Source organism: Nycticebus coucang, chromosome 9, assembly GCF_027406575.1.
Source record: "Nycticebus coucang isolate mNycCou1 chromosome 9, mNycCou1.pri, whole genome shotgun sequence".
NCBI lineage: Eukaryota > Metazoa > Chordata > Mammalia > Primates > Lorisidae > Nycticebus > Nycticebus coucang.
This window is the reverse complement of record NC_069788.1, coordinates 90,120,035-90,135,046: the sequence shown is the minus strand read 5'-3', so window position 1 is coordinate 90,135,046 and position 15,012 is coordinate 90,120,035. Positions and strand designations below refer to the sequence as shown.

Genomic DNA, 15,012 nt, shown 5'->3' with positions numbered 1-15,012 from the left:
TGAGAGACAACAAATCATTTGACCTTTTTATTAAAATCATAGAATTTTAGAACTTAAAGAGATCTTAGTATAACATTTTAATTTTCCTTTTAAATAGATGAGAAACCTGGAGATGAGAAATAGCAAGATTATTTGGACAAACTACAGAACTGGGAGCAGAATCAGTCTTCTTATTTTTTACAGTTTATCATGCTGTTGAGTTTTTGAGGGCCCAGTATGTACATAATGTAGTGTCAGACTTGGGTGGTTGTATTCAAATGACGGTATTACATAATATGATTTATTTGAAGGTGTAATGTTTCAAGGGTAAAATAAATTTAGGATATCTGATAACTTGTGCTTTTTTCTTTTTAAAATATATATCTCAAAATGACACTTTTTTCTATACATGCAGACCATTGCGGAATTCCCCATAAATGTTAGTTCAGTTTTTTGTTCCTAATTGTTTTTAATTGTATAATTTATTACCTTTAATAGAAGATAAAGTGATCCAGGTTATGAAAAATCATACATCTCAAATTATAATTCAGGTTCTTTAAAAAATTTAGAACATTAAGATATTCATTGAAGAAAAGAACTGACATTTGAGGCAAGAAGGTCTAAAACTTGGTGAATTTGTTCTCTAAATCTTTTCTCTTTAGATTTTGAGTCCACTTGTTTCCAAGGCACAACTTTCCCAAACTGTCCAGTCTCGTTTAGTTAGTTGTAAAATTTTAGGAAAATTGACTAACAAATTTGAAGCCCATATGTGAGTATATATTTATATATATTTTTGTCTAATTTATCCAATTGTTCTAAAATGTGTAATGACTATATGATTAACATTTACATTAGATTGGTATTGTTCTATACTGTGTATAAGTTTAGTTATTTTAATGTTATTGAATTCTCAGAAAGAAGTCTACTTATTCAGATACATTTCTTCTCAAACTCATGGCTTTTCAAAATCGATAAGGTTAACTTTTCTCCTACTTCTCATTTTAGTCTTTACCATTTCATACCAAGTGTGCTTTTGAGGATAAAGGGCATTATCTTACAGACTCCCCAAATCAGTAATTATGGCACAAAGATAGAATTTCTGCTTTCTTCTATTATCGTTATGAATTTATTTTGAATAATTTGTCTTACTTTGAGTTTTTGTAGAGCATATTTATAATTCACATGCTACTCTTTGCTCATATGATAAATATCAAATGGAAAGAATGAGGTAGGTAATTGTGACAGAAGAGTCAAATATAAACTTGAAGAACATTTTGGTTGATGTTTGCCAGAAAAATGTATTACACCGATACAGCATTCTATCTTAGCTATAGACATTCAATTACAAATCCAAAGTTAACCATCATTTTAAAAAGACCCTCTCACATACACACAAATAGCTGATGATAACACCCAAATTTAATAACCTATGTAAAAACACATTGCAAACTCTAAAATTTTATATTAAAGTATTTTTTAAGATAAGATTTTGATTACAAATTTATTTGAAAATATTCATTATTCTGAAATACCCATTTGCATGTTTCTTTCCTCTGCTTCATCAGCATTAAAAGAGAAATACTTCCCCTGGTAAAATCACTTTGTCAAGATGTAGACTATGAAGTTCGATCTTGTATGTGCCGGCAATTAGAAAATATAGCTCAAGGCATTGGGTAAGTATACGTTCCATGTGCCGTAGTCTTATTTTGGGATTGTCAAACAAGCCTATCCCTTTCCTATATTCCATGAAAGCATGTCATTGAAGGGCTACACTTTATGTGATCTTTAATAATGGTCAGAACAAGTACCTCTTCCTATGTCTGGACTAAATAAGGTAAAGGAGAATATGTTTAGCATTGTAGTAGACTTTCAGTTAATGTTTTTGTTTTTCTTCTCATTTTAGGTACTTAGTTATCACTGTAAACACCTAGGTCCCATAGGGGAAAGTGTCCCCATATGAATGATGCTTAGAATATAGTTGTAGCATTTCTTCTGGCTGTAGAATCAGATCATTTCAAATGTGATTTGAATCGTCCCTTGGTATCATGGGGGATTGGTTTTAAGATCTACAGTGGAGACCAAAAATCACAGATGCTCAAATCCTTGATACAGTGTAGGATTTGCAAATAATCTACTTACATCTTCCCATATACTTAAAACCATCTCTAGATTACTTATAATATCTAACACAATAATACCACATTAATGCTATATAAATAGTTGTTATACTATGTTGTATGGGGAATAGTGACAAAAAGTCTATAAAAAAGTTTGTACTTGTTCCTTACAGAAAAATTTTTTTTCTAAATATTTTTTCTGCCTCTCTTTCTCTCCCTCCCTCTCTCCTTCCCCTCTCTCTTTCTCCCTTTCTCTTTTCTCCCCCTTTCCTTTCCCCCCTCTCTCTCTTTCTTGCCAGAGTTTCACTTTGTCTCCTTCATAGAGTACCACGGCATCATAGCTCATAGCAGTCTCAAAACTCTTAGGTTCAAGTGATCCTCTTGCCTCAGCCCCTTGAGTAGCTGGGACTACAGGTGCCCACCACAAAGCCCAGCTATTTTTTTTTTTTTTTTAAAGAGATGGGATCTCACTCTTGCACAAGCTTGAACTCCTGAGCGGAAGCAATCCACCTTCTTGGCCTCTGAAAGTACTAGGATTCCAGGAGTGAGCCACTGTGCCCAGCCTATATTTTTTCTAAATATTTTCTTTCTACAATTGGTTGAATCCACGAATGTGTAATGCATGGACATGGAGGTCCAACTGTACTCTCATGGGCATTTTTCTGTGTCTCTGTACAGAATAGTTTTAAGAGAAAATTTTCAAAAACAAATAGATATGTGCCATATTAATAGATTATAAGACTCAGAATTCTCAGTGTTGGTAAAATGTCATTTCTCCTCAAATTTATCACATATTTTAAGGCAATCTCAATCAAGTTGGACTGTTCTGCAGAAACTAAAAGACAGATTCTACAATTTATACGGAAATGCACATAACACAGACTAGTCAAAGCAATTTAAAAGAAAGACAAAGGACTTAGATGACCTGATTCCAAGATTTGGAGTAATACTAGTAAAACTACAGTCATCAAAAGAATGTAATGTTGGGAAAAGAGACATATAGATCAAAGGAACAGAAGAGACAGTTAGAAATAGACCTATATATATATGACCAGTTGATCTTCAAGAGAGTCTTGCAGCAACTAAAGAAGGAAAAGAAAATCTTTTCAAAATCTGCACTAGAATAACTAGATAGTAATAAAAGAAACAATATGGGCCCTGGTCCTCACCTCACATTGCATAAAAACAAATTTGAAATCTATTATAGATCTAAATACAAAGTTAAAACTATAAAACTCCTTGAAAAAATGCAGATTATCTTTGTGACTTTTGGTTACTAAAAGGATATTTAATTAAAAATCATGGACTTTAAGTTAAAGTGTGATAAATTAGACTTTATAAAAATATTTTTGCTCTTTAAAATAAAAAATGAAGCCCAGAATAGAAAAGCCATTTGTAACACAGGTACACGTATCAAACAAGTGACTTGTACCCAGAATATATAGAGAACTCTTCCAAATCAATAATGCAGAACTCTTACAAACAACCCAGTTAAGAAATTGGCAGTACATTTAAACAAACTTGTCATAAGAGATGGTGTAACACATATTGGCCAAAAAGTATGTGAAAAGATGCTTAGTATCGTTAATTATAAAGGGATATACAAGTTAATAAGGTGCTACTACATACTCACTAGAATGACTAAACAGAAAAACCTGTCAGTACCAAGTGTTGATAAAGACTTGGAGCAAATTGCAACTCCCATTCACTGTTTGTGCAGACATAAAATGGTGGAATGGCTTTGGAAAACCCATTGGCATTTACTGAAAAGCTAAGCACCCATCTATGGTATGACCCAGCTATTCCACTGTTAAGTATTTATCCAAGAGAAGTGAAGCTATGTGTCCACACCAACAATTTCATTGTATGCACAAGTTTATAGCAGCTTTATTTGTGGTAGCCCAAAGTGGAACAATTGGGCTCTGAAGATTAAAGGAATTGATCAAATAGCAGGCAATATTAATCAAATAAGCTAAGATCTTTCTACAGGTGTCCATAAAATAGACGATTATCTTAAATTGCACATAAAGTTTATGGACACCTATGTTTTAATTTTTTGTATTTTAGAGAATGCACTAAACTATCACAGTAATTCAGATTCAGATGTAATAGGATTGATGATTGATTTTCGCCCTCTGTCTACGTTTTTGACTTTTGTCAGATCCCAAGGCTGCTGGCAGAAGGGAAACATGTAGTTGAGGACTGAGCAAGAATACTAGCAACCACTTTTGTCTTAGAAAAAGAGAGTTGGAGATGACTGGGTTGCCAGTGTTTCTTAAGGCCCAGTCCCCTTGGAGGCCAATGGGAAAAGGTGCAAACAAATGAGAAACTTCTTGAATGGCTGCTGTCGTCCTGTGGTCCTGGTCAACCGTAGAACTCAGAATCATCTTCATTGTTATTTAAGCGGGAGCACACAGCCTACCATCAGATGATACCAAAGCTTAGCCAACACCTGGATCAATTTCTGTCCTACAGCCAGACCCTAGAATTCCTGGTTGGCTAGCTGGGCCAGTTGCCATTTTATTCATCTTACTACCTGCATCACCCTGCATTTTACCCCCTTATGACATCATGGAAAGGTTAGATTGACATCTAGGTTGATAAAACTGGCTTCTACGAAGATAATAGAATCAAGCTGTTCTCAGACTTCTGTTCTAGAACCATAAATATCAGAAAGGCTTTTAGTGAAAAGGAGCCTTAGATGACTTAGAATTCGGCCTTAGCTAGTGTGGAATTTACATGTGAAGGCAGGAGAAAGATATTCTAATAAATACACTTGTTTAGGCAATATTTAGCCTATATGTACTTCCTGAAAAAAATTATTCAAGGCTATAATACAGTTACTAAGAAAAACTAATGAAAGAGGAAAAATATTTGAATAATATATGGTCTGCCATTATCTCTTAAACTTACAATGTGACAATTGGGCAAAGGATGAACATACACTTTATAAAGAAGATAAACAGGTGGCTAATTAGCCACTAACCCCATTAGTTGAACTAAAACAAAGAGATTGATTTCACTGAATGAATATGTATTGAACAACTACCATAGGTAAGCAATGTGTTACATATGATGTAATAGTGAAGAAAATATCCTGTCTTGAAAGTGCGTAGAGTTTGGTAGGAGAGTTAATTAAGTAGTCAGTTATTCAGCAATGTGAGATATTGGCAAAAACAAGTCAACTATTTTTGTCAATGAAATTGTCAAAGTTAATTAGAAATCTTGCACTACTGGCAAAGGTGCAGGAAATATCTTCATGTACTCCTGAGAGAAACAAACTTACAATCTTGGTGAGTTCTGTATCAATATTTTGTGTATTCTTATTATTGGCTTATTCTATATTATTCTATTAGAAATGATTTAAGTGATTAGATGTTTATGTCAAAATTTATTAAATTGTTGGAAAATAGAATAAATGCAATGTTTATTCAATGTACTTACGACAGGTACTGTTGTAAGCACTTTAAGTATATGAGCTTCCTATCTTCACAGATGTGATTTTAGACAGTATTGTCACTTGCTTTTCACAAACAATGAAATTGAAGCCCGAAGATGATGCACACAATATGAATGAAATGAAAATCTGGAAGGCTTTAGATTATAGATTAACTGAAACTTCTTGAGTTTCTCTGAATGTTACAGATGTTTTTAGTTTATCTTTCATATTTTTTATGTTTTCTAAATTTTGATAATGAACATATAACAATGCAGTTTTAATGTGCAGTCATTTATTCTTAGTGGCTTTAACCTAGTTGGAAATAAGGAAACGCTCATCTAAATTGGTAAGTTGAAATTGACATGCCCTTAGAAACTACTGTTGAAATACAGATTTAATTTATTCACTTTCCCTGTCTTCGGCACTAAGAAACGTTCTACAGCTAATAGTTATTAACAAATACAGAGAAACAATCCACTAAATAAGAAAATAATAAATGTTTAAAACTAGAAATTTGAAAGAGATTGAAATTTTTAAAAAATCAAACAAAATCTGAACCCAAAAAAATAATTAATGAAAGTTATTAATTTTGATTATTTTCATTTTTAATACCCTAAGATAATGAAGTTTAATTTGCTTGACTTAAAATAGTTTAGAAAAAGAGAGAAATCTGTGTAAAGATTGAATTGAAATAACTTTGACTGTAAATAGAGATGAAAGACTTTATTTTAAACTGTTTCCTTTAATAGATAACAAATTCAAGGATATCTGGGAATATACAAATATATTCTGAGCAAAATTGATATGAAACTAATTTGTACAACATTTGGATATGTTCTTTCATTTTTTGCTCCTTTATGTCCCCTCTGTGACAGGTATTTGGTGAATGTTTATAAACTATTGGTAATGCTGATGTCTGATTCTGTGTGATCTAGATTAATCTTTTCAAAACATTTTTTGTCCCTCCAGTTGCTCAAGTTCTTGTCTTTAAGCTATGCGGTCTAATCTGGTAGCTGCCAGCCACATGTGGGTGTTTAGATTAAGTAAAATTAAAAATCTAAATTAAATTTAGATTAATTAAAATTAAAATTTCAGCTCTTCAGTCATACTGAATTTATTTCAGATGCTTAGTAGCCACAGGTGGTTACCCGAATGAACAGTACAGATAACAAATTTTTCTATCATTGCAGAAGGTTCTACTTGACAGCATTTGTCTTAAGAGTCTTTGAGCTTTGCCTCGATTTTTTTTTTTTTTTTTGTAGAGACAGAGTCTTAGTTTTTCACCCTTGGTAGAGTATCGGGGCGTCACAGCAATCTCCAGCTCTTGGGCTTAGACGATTCTCTTGCCTCAGCTCCCGAGTAGCTGGGACCACAGGCGCCCGCCACAACACCTGGCTATTTCTTTGCTGCAGTTTGGCAGGGCCGGGTTTGAACCCGCCACCCTTTGTATATGGGGCCAGCGCCCTATCCACTGAGCCACAGGCGCTGCCCTGATTTTTTTTTAGGTTTTCTGCAGCTCCTAATGACTCTATCATTCTGGGACTCTATCAACATCTTACGTCAATTATAATGATGCCGTCTTCTATCTTGTACCCAAGAAAGTGGCCACTTCATGAGCTTCTCCTTCATCAGAGTGTTTATGTCATTGCAGTTGCGTGTTATCACGAGGAATAAGCAGAAACAGATTCAATTTTTGAATTAAAACTGTGATTATTATGAATATTATATACTCCCTATTATAAATGTTATATATTCCTTAAAAGTACTTATATTGTGTTTTATTCTTTCAGGTGGAATATCTAATGTCATATATTGTTCTTCTATATAGAGATTAGTTATTATAATGTAATGTTTTAAGTGAATGGAACAATAATTTATGCCCTGAAATATAGATAAAAGATTTTATTTGGGTTTTTTTAGCTAGTCCAGATTGTTTGCTGAAATTGCTTAAAATGGAAAAGTGCATTATAGGGGCAACGCTTGTAGCTCAAAATGGAAAAGTGCATTATAATTTATAAAGTTTATATTCCGTTACCTCTGTAGGTAACAATATTATGCTGGGAGGAGTAGGATTGGTTTAAATAATTGAGAAATTACTGTTTCTTATGTTTATATGATGCTTTTCCAACTGCAAGCCTGGAGAGCAGGAGCAATATATTTATGATGTTTCATATTTTCTATAGCACATAGCCCAGTGCTTGTTTCTAGCAAGTTCTTGCTATACATATATTTATTTGATTTATTTTATTACTTTATTGTGCAGGACAGAACTAACAAAAAGTGTGGTGCTCCCTGAATTAATAGAACTCTCCAGGGATGAAGGCAGCAGTGTGCGACTTGCAGCTTTTGAAACTTTGGTTAATCTGCTTGACATATTTGACACAGGTAAATCTTCACTTAGCTACATCTTTGTTTGGAAAACAATGTTTTTCCGTATGTTTTGAATCACTAATAAGTAGCAAAGGTAGATTTGGAATTCATGTTGTTTTTTAAATTTACTTAAATTAATTAATTATTTTTAGACAGAGTCTCACTTTGTTGCCCTTAATAGAGTGCCAGGGCATCATAGCTCACAGCAACCTTAAATTCCTGGGCTCAAGTGATCCTTCTCCCTTAGCCTCCTGTGTAGCTGGGACTACAGGCACAACACTTGGCTAGTTTTTATATTTTTAGGAGAGATGGGGTCTTGCTCTTGCTCAGGCTGGTCTAGAACTCTGGAGCTCAAGCAGTTCACCCACTTTGGCCTCCCAGAGTATCGATATTACAGGCATGTGCTACAGCGCCTCGGCTTATTTTAAGTTTTACGATAAATATTAAGCCTCTCTTCCTCTTCCTCAATTTTTATGATTCTTTTTCTTTTGGTTGTCTTCTCTGCTTCCTCTTTTACCCTTATAGTGTCTTAGTCTGTTTTGTGTTGCTGTAACAGAATACCTGAGATTGGGTAATTTCTAAGGAAATCTGTTTTGGCCGCGTGATCGTGTGGCAGAGAAGTGGAAGGGAAAGTGGCTGTGGATAAGGCAGAGGGAGCAAAAGAGGCTGACTTGCTTTATACCAGTCTGCTCTCTAGAGAACTAACCTTGTCCCACAAGAACTAATCTATTCTCCTGAGAATAAGAACCCAGTACAACAGTAATATAGCCAGTCTACCTATAAGACTGGTGCCCCCAGACGCACATGACTCCATTAGGCCCCATGTGTTAAAGGTTCCACCTCCCAACCTTGCCACACTGGAGCCACCCTTCAACGCGAGTGTTGGTAGGGACAAACTGTATTTAAACCATAGTGCGTGGCATCCCGTGTTGCTTACATACGCCATCTCTCTTTCTCTCATCCGAATTTAAGTGATTTGTGGATAGGGCTAAGAATTTGACTTTAACTTTTTCAATTAATTGACATTAAGACACATTTGACTAAAATATTGTTTAAATGAGTTTTTCCTCCTAAATAATAAATACTTCAGTACTAGAAATCTTATGACCATGGGGGGAGAAATTTGGGATAGCGTATTTGAGTGGAAAGGGGTAAGGAGGTATTTCTTAGTGTTGTGCAAATCAAATCACAAAAACAGTTATCTGCTCTAATGAGTGTATGACTAGATTCCTGACTAATGCTGTGCACTAGTTTATAAGTAAACATTAACTATTTTACAGTTTTTGGCCACGGCTGGGTTTGAACCCACCACCTCTGGCATATGGGGCTGGCGCCCTACTCCTTTGAGCCACAGGTGCTGCCCAACATTAACTATTTTGATAGGGTGAAATTCAGAGGGGCAAATGTCAAGTATCTAGGTGCGAAATTTAATTGTGTGTTGTAGGATTACATTTACTTGGATTGCCAACCCTTTATCTGAACAGATTACCTCTTACAGATTTTATCTCTTACAGATTATCACAGTGTGGACAATAATTATGTATGGCTTTTGCGAAATGATCATTTAGGCAATATGACAATCCAGAGGAATGAAAACAGCAACGTATAATAAATGAATGAATCTTTTTGTTTCTAATAACGGGACATCCCCAGGTTCCATCCTCAACACCTTGACGCCATCTTTGGTCTTTTCTTCTTCTCTACCTCCTACTTTGTTATTACAGATCTGGGCCTAACCTATGCGATGGCTTTGTTACTTACCATTCTTTACTACTCTTCCAATAACTGGTGTTTGGCTCCACTTAGCATACCAGATTCTTTCATACTTCCAGCCTTTTTGCATATTTTTTCCTTACCTTTTATTCTTTTCCCTCTCTTTTTCTTCTAGCCAGCTCTGCTTCTTTAGTGCTCAGTTCAAATATGGCTTCCTTTTTGACATCTTTCCACATTCCTATACCAGGGATTGGCAAACTATGGCCAATAGGCCAAATCTGGTCTGCCACCTGTTTTTTGTGAATAGCATTTATTGAAACAGAGCCTTGCTCATTCGTTTTTGTACTGTTGGTGGCTGTTTTGGGGCTACAAAGACGTAGTTGAATAGCTGCGACAGGTAGCCCGCAAAGCCTTAAACATTTACAAAAAAGTTTTAGGAATGCCTGCCTCATACTTGCTGTTAAAACAGTGATCATATTGTCTTATGATTTTTTGTTATGTTTGGTTTCTTTGCTGCTTTGAGTTTCTCAAGTTTCAGAGACCATTTATTATTCAGCCTTATACTTCTATTTCTACTTAGTTATAATGCTTGTTCTGTCGAGTGAATGTCGTTTAATAAAAACAGTGGATTTGGCACTGAAATGTGATGATAGTAATAGTGGTAATAAAAGTAATACTGATAAGCCCGTTACAGCATTTTACTTAGTACTGTCAGATTGTTCATAAGGTCGTGATTTATTTCTGAAAACCTAAGTAAACTATGGGAAATTTGGAGAGTATTTAGAATGAAGACTAGAATATTGCTCATACTGTATATCAGAAACTTATAAACTAAGCAAACATACTCAAGGAATTGATTAACCTTTTTAAAAAGAGTCATCTAAGGAGTGAAAATGATAAAATTCAATGCATAGAACACATTATAAGCTAATTTAATTCTAATTAAAAAGGAAATAATAAACTGGGCTTAGGCCCCACATCATTGTGTAAGATGTATGTAAAAGAGAATAAGTTCTCTGTGCCTGCTCCTCATCTACTTATTTTAATAGTGTTAGAATTCTTTTCATTATTTAGACGCCAAACCTCAGCCATCTTAGCTCTCTAATTTGTAATCACTCTTTATAGTTTATTCCCACAGGCTCATGTATGAAGTTCAAAGCCCTTCCTAACACTGAAGTATTTTGTCATTTCAATCTTCTTCTCCTTCACCACATACCTCCATCATTATGACTTTCAGATATTTTCTTTTTCAGGTTTTAAAACTTTTTATTTGTATTATTAAAAAATGTGTGCATTCCAATAATTAAAATCATTTGAACCAAAAAAAAAAAAAAACCGCACTCTGATTAAACTACATTTTACAGCCTCCCCAACAATAAAAAAAAAAAATAAATAAATAAAAAATAAATAAATAAATAATAAAAAAGAAATCCTGGGCCAGTATTTTTCTTTCTAGAGTTTGTGTATAAATACTAGCCCAGGATTAGTTAAAACTAATCCTAGTTTTAACTCTAGATTTCACTGTCGTCCTACCCCAATTCTTCCTTCACCAACATGCAAGTTCTTTCCCTTCCCTGCCAGCCAGACAGATGGTAAAGGCAGGCGCGACCTTCATTGTCAGTAGTTCTGGATACTTTGATGTGAAAGGGGCAGCACAGTCATTTAAACTTGATCCACCCTCTTTGCATCTTACAAATTTGAACAGCTGAAAGAAGTAACGTAAGAAGGCAATGCCTGTGGAATGTACAGTGCTTGTTGGCGGCACTCGCCTCATTATGACTCACCTGCCTGCTTCTCCTGTTCGATCGTTTCTTTGGAAGGCCGTGGATTCTTCTCTTGTGTTTCTGTCTTTTTCAATTTCGACTTATTGAATTTCTCATCTCAGCCATATCAGGTTTCTCAGACATGGTCACAGAGGAAGCGGACCGAGGTGCGAGAGCTAGAAGGATCCCATCTGCGCAGTGGCGACTGCTGAATCACAGATATTTTCTATTACTGGGAAGCTAGTAATTTTTCTTTCTAGAGTTTGTGTATAAATACTAGTTTCTACATGTTCAGGGTGGACAACTAAAGTATGTATTGTCTTGTTTTTTTCCCAGATGACAGAAGTCAAACTATACTTCCTTTAGTGAAATCATTTTGTGAAAAATCCTTCAAAGCGGATGAATCAATTCTTATTTCTTTATCTTTCCATTTTGGAAAACTATGCCATGGACTATATGGTATGATATAGCCTAAGAATCTTAAGACTGTACATAACTTTTTCCTTCTTTTCTCTCTTAGCCACTACACTCCAGCTCTTCCCTTGTAAAACATCTATTTTAAATGCATAAAATCTTATGAGATTTTAGAATTTTGACAGTGTGATTTAGAGTGCATTTAGGAATACTTTTTTGCTAATGGAACCTATTTGAAAAAACAATGACATAATAAAGTAAGCATAGCTCTTTAAATTTCTGAATGTTCTATTTAAGTTGGTCTAAGATAATAGCAGCTTAGGTATGTTAACTATGATGCATATTAAGCAGACCCTTAAAACCATTTGTTGATTAATTAACAAGCTGTGTGAGAAGTTCAGATTAGAATGTAGAATAATATCATAACTCTTGGCATTTTGAACATAATACTTAGTTCTTAGCTTAATTATAATAATGTGAGAATTAAGTTATAACTATCTAGCATTGTAAAACATGTTCTTTATGTGGATTGCAGACATTTAGTAGACTGTTTAAAAAAATGACTCATAGAAATATGGGTTCCTAGCTCCCTGAGATAATTAATGAATGTGGAACCGTGATTTTCAATTTCCTTTGCTATCTCTCTGATTCAATTTTTAAGTTTCCTCTCTGCAGACACACACACCTTTTCTGCAGACAATTTTATTTAATATTTACTATAAGTAAATATTATATTATAAATATTCACAAGGTTGTTATTGCAAAATAATTTGTTGGGGGTCTACAGCATAATTCTCACATTACATAGGTCATACTTTTGAAATCAAAATGTTATTAAAATTAACATAAAATGAAACATTATGACCTGCTAGATTTCTCTGTGATAGTCAGTCTTTCCTCATTCCTTTTATGAACTATTTTAACCATTTACTTAAATATTTAGTTTCAATTATGTTTTTGTTATATTTTGATTTTCTTTTTTAATTTTTGCTTTTAATTAAAATGTTGAACATAGGTTTTACGTTTGTCTTAGGAATTTTTACTCCAGATCAACACTTGAGATTTTTGGAGTTTTATAAGAAACTTTCCACATTGGGTTTGCAACAAGAAAATGGCCACAATGAAAACCAGATTCCACCCCAAGTTCTAGAGCAGGAGAAGAAATATATTTCAGTACGGAAAAATTGTGCTTATAACTTTCCGGTAATAAATCTCTTTATATTTACTGAGCTTTTGATTATAACTTTAAAAGATGTGGACATACAGCATTAAAAATATCACCATATTTGATGCTCCCTGCTTGACAGTCTGGTATACATAGCAGGTACTGAATAAATAATGGAGAAATTTGTGTTTTCTCTCTATAAATCAGAATTATATGCATGCATTTGGACCCTCCAAATATGATCTCTAACTTAATTACAATTCAGAGAACATGATTTCAACTTAAGTGAAATGATTATAATATTAGGTATTGATGCATGTTTTTCTCTCCTTCCCACTCATCTCCTCCCTTCCACCTCCACCAGGCCATGATTGTTTTTGTTGATCCTAAAAACTTCCACATGGAACTCTATTCTACATTCTTCTGCCTTTGTCATGACCCTGAAGTACCAGTCAGATACACTATTGCTATTTGCTTTTATGAAGTAAGTCTGAAGAATTGATACCACTTTACATTTGTTGTTAATTCTACCTGTATGTGTACTAGATGAGTGTTTGATATTTTGCACACTTCTGCTTATAGATTTATTATAAAATCAGACTCTGTATCTTACGTGTTCTAAACTTAAATCTTATTTTTCAGTTTCCACAATTTTCTTCTCTTTATAGTATGTTTACAGAATCATTTCCATAAGTACATTATATTCATTTATTGTTTGGTCACCTCATTCATTCGGCCTATCTATGAAGCATTCGGCTAATGCTTACTTAAGCCAGACATTGTGGTAGATATGGGGGATGCAGATTTGGAAATGAAATCAGCTTTTGTACGCTTTCTAGCATCACACTTAACTTTGCACCTAAACTTAAGCACTTGAGAACAAATGGAAAGTCGAGACACATTATTTGTTTTTACTGCAACTGGATGGTGTTTCATGAGCACAGCCTTTACATTCTGCTATTATGACTCTCTGTAAAATAAGAGCAAAAGTGATTTTAAACTGTTGTGATGAATGTGACTAACTTTTTAACCCGTAAAGTTGAACTTTGGAGTGAGTTTCTTGGCTGATTGCAATAAGTGCATGTATGGTGTAGTTGCAGTAAATATGTATAAACTATAACTTGTCAACTTCAAAACTGTCATATAAAAATTTCTTTATAAGGGGCGTCATAAAGTATTTTCTTTCTTTATAAGTGGTATAATAAATTCTTATTCTTAATAAGAATAGTTCACCCTCTTCCTTGCATTATGTTCTTATGTCAAAGCACCCTTAGATTAGCTGAAAATGTGCAGGGTATCCATGGCATCATTATAAATGTTGCTTACGATTCTTTTGGCTGTTGGATGGCAGTCTTTACTTCTTTAAAAGAACGTTCTAACTGGTATGAATGAAGCATGTATTTATAATACCAAATCTAGGAAATATTCACTTTAAGGTACCATTACTTAAAACAATTTTGTACAATTATATCATCCTCTAAATCCTCAATTATACATGTACCTCTAAAATATCTTATTTTGGATGAGAAGAGAGGGCAGAGAGCTGTAGAAAGCTAAGCAGGATATTCATCTCCAAGATACATTAAGTGCTTCTTTAGGCTTGGTTACCATGTACACGTGTATTTGCTAGATTGGCATTCTCCAGAAAGGATTGCACAAGATTGGAGTTTGAGAACAAGAGACTTTATACTTGTTTATTTTTATCTCATCACTTCAATATTTAATTTTAGTTATGTTTTATAGTGGACATGATATAACACCATATAAATAAAAATATGAGAATTTATATGTGTATATAAAAATATTCACTGATAAAAGAGAGCTTGCTGATATTGATCTAGAAATTTGCTAGGTGGCTAGTTTCCATGTTTTCATAATCGTATCATCTAGGTAGGCTAAGGATGATGTTCCACTCCGTGCGATGAAGGGTGGTTGTCCTTCTAAATAATGAAACAAATCATTATTTCATTTTTAAAAAATTTAAATAATGAAAAGTCACTGGTAGATTTAAATTTTTCTAAGTGTTAATTCTAGATTCTGATCATTGCTTTA

The 15,012-nt window shown here is 34.0% G+C and overlaps 1 protein-coding gene and 1 pseudogene across 6 annotated transcripts in view; one reads left to right on the top strand and one right to left on the bottom strand.

The window, feature by feature from the left end:
* Positions 1–15,012, top strand: part of PPP4R4 (protein phosphatase 4 regulatory subunit 4) — a 134,085-nt gene that overhangs the window by 76,868 nt on the left and 42,205 nt on the right. For all 6 annotated transcript variants that reach the window (XM_053602817.1, XM_053602815.1, XM_053602822.1 and 3 more), the window contains 6 exons: positions 642–748; positions 1,545–1,652; positions 7,799–7,920; positions 11,718–11,840; positions 12,829–12,998; positions 13,325–13,444. In XM_053602817.1, coding sequence (XP_053458792.1) covers positions 642–748; positions 1,545–1,652; positions 7,799–7,920; positions 11,718–11,840; positions 12,829–12,998; positions 13,325–13,444 — 750 coding nt within the window. The remainder of the gene's footprint in view (positions 1–641; positions 749–1,544; positions 1,653–7,798; positions 7,921–11,717; positions 11,841–12,828; positions 12,999–13,324; positions 13,445–15,012) is intronic.
* On the bottom strand, positions 11,392–11,525 carry LOC128594218 (thymosin beta-4-like; annotated as a pseudogene).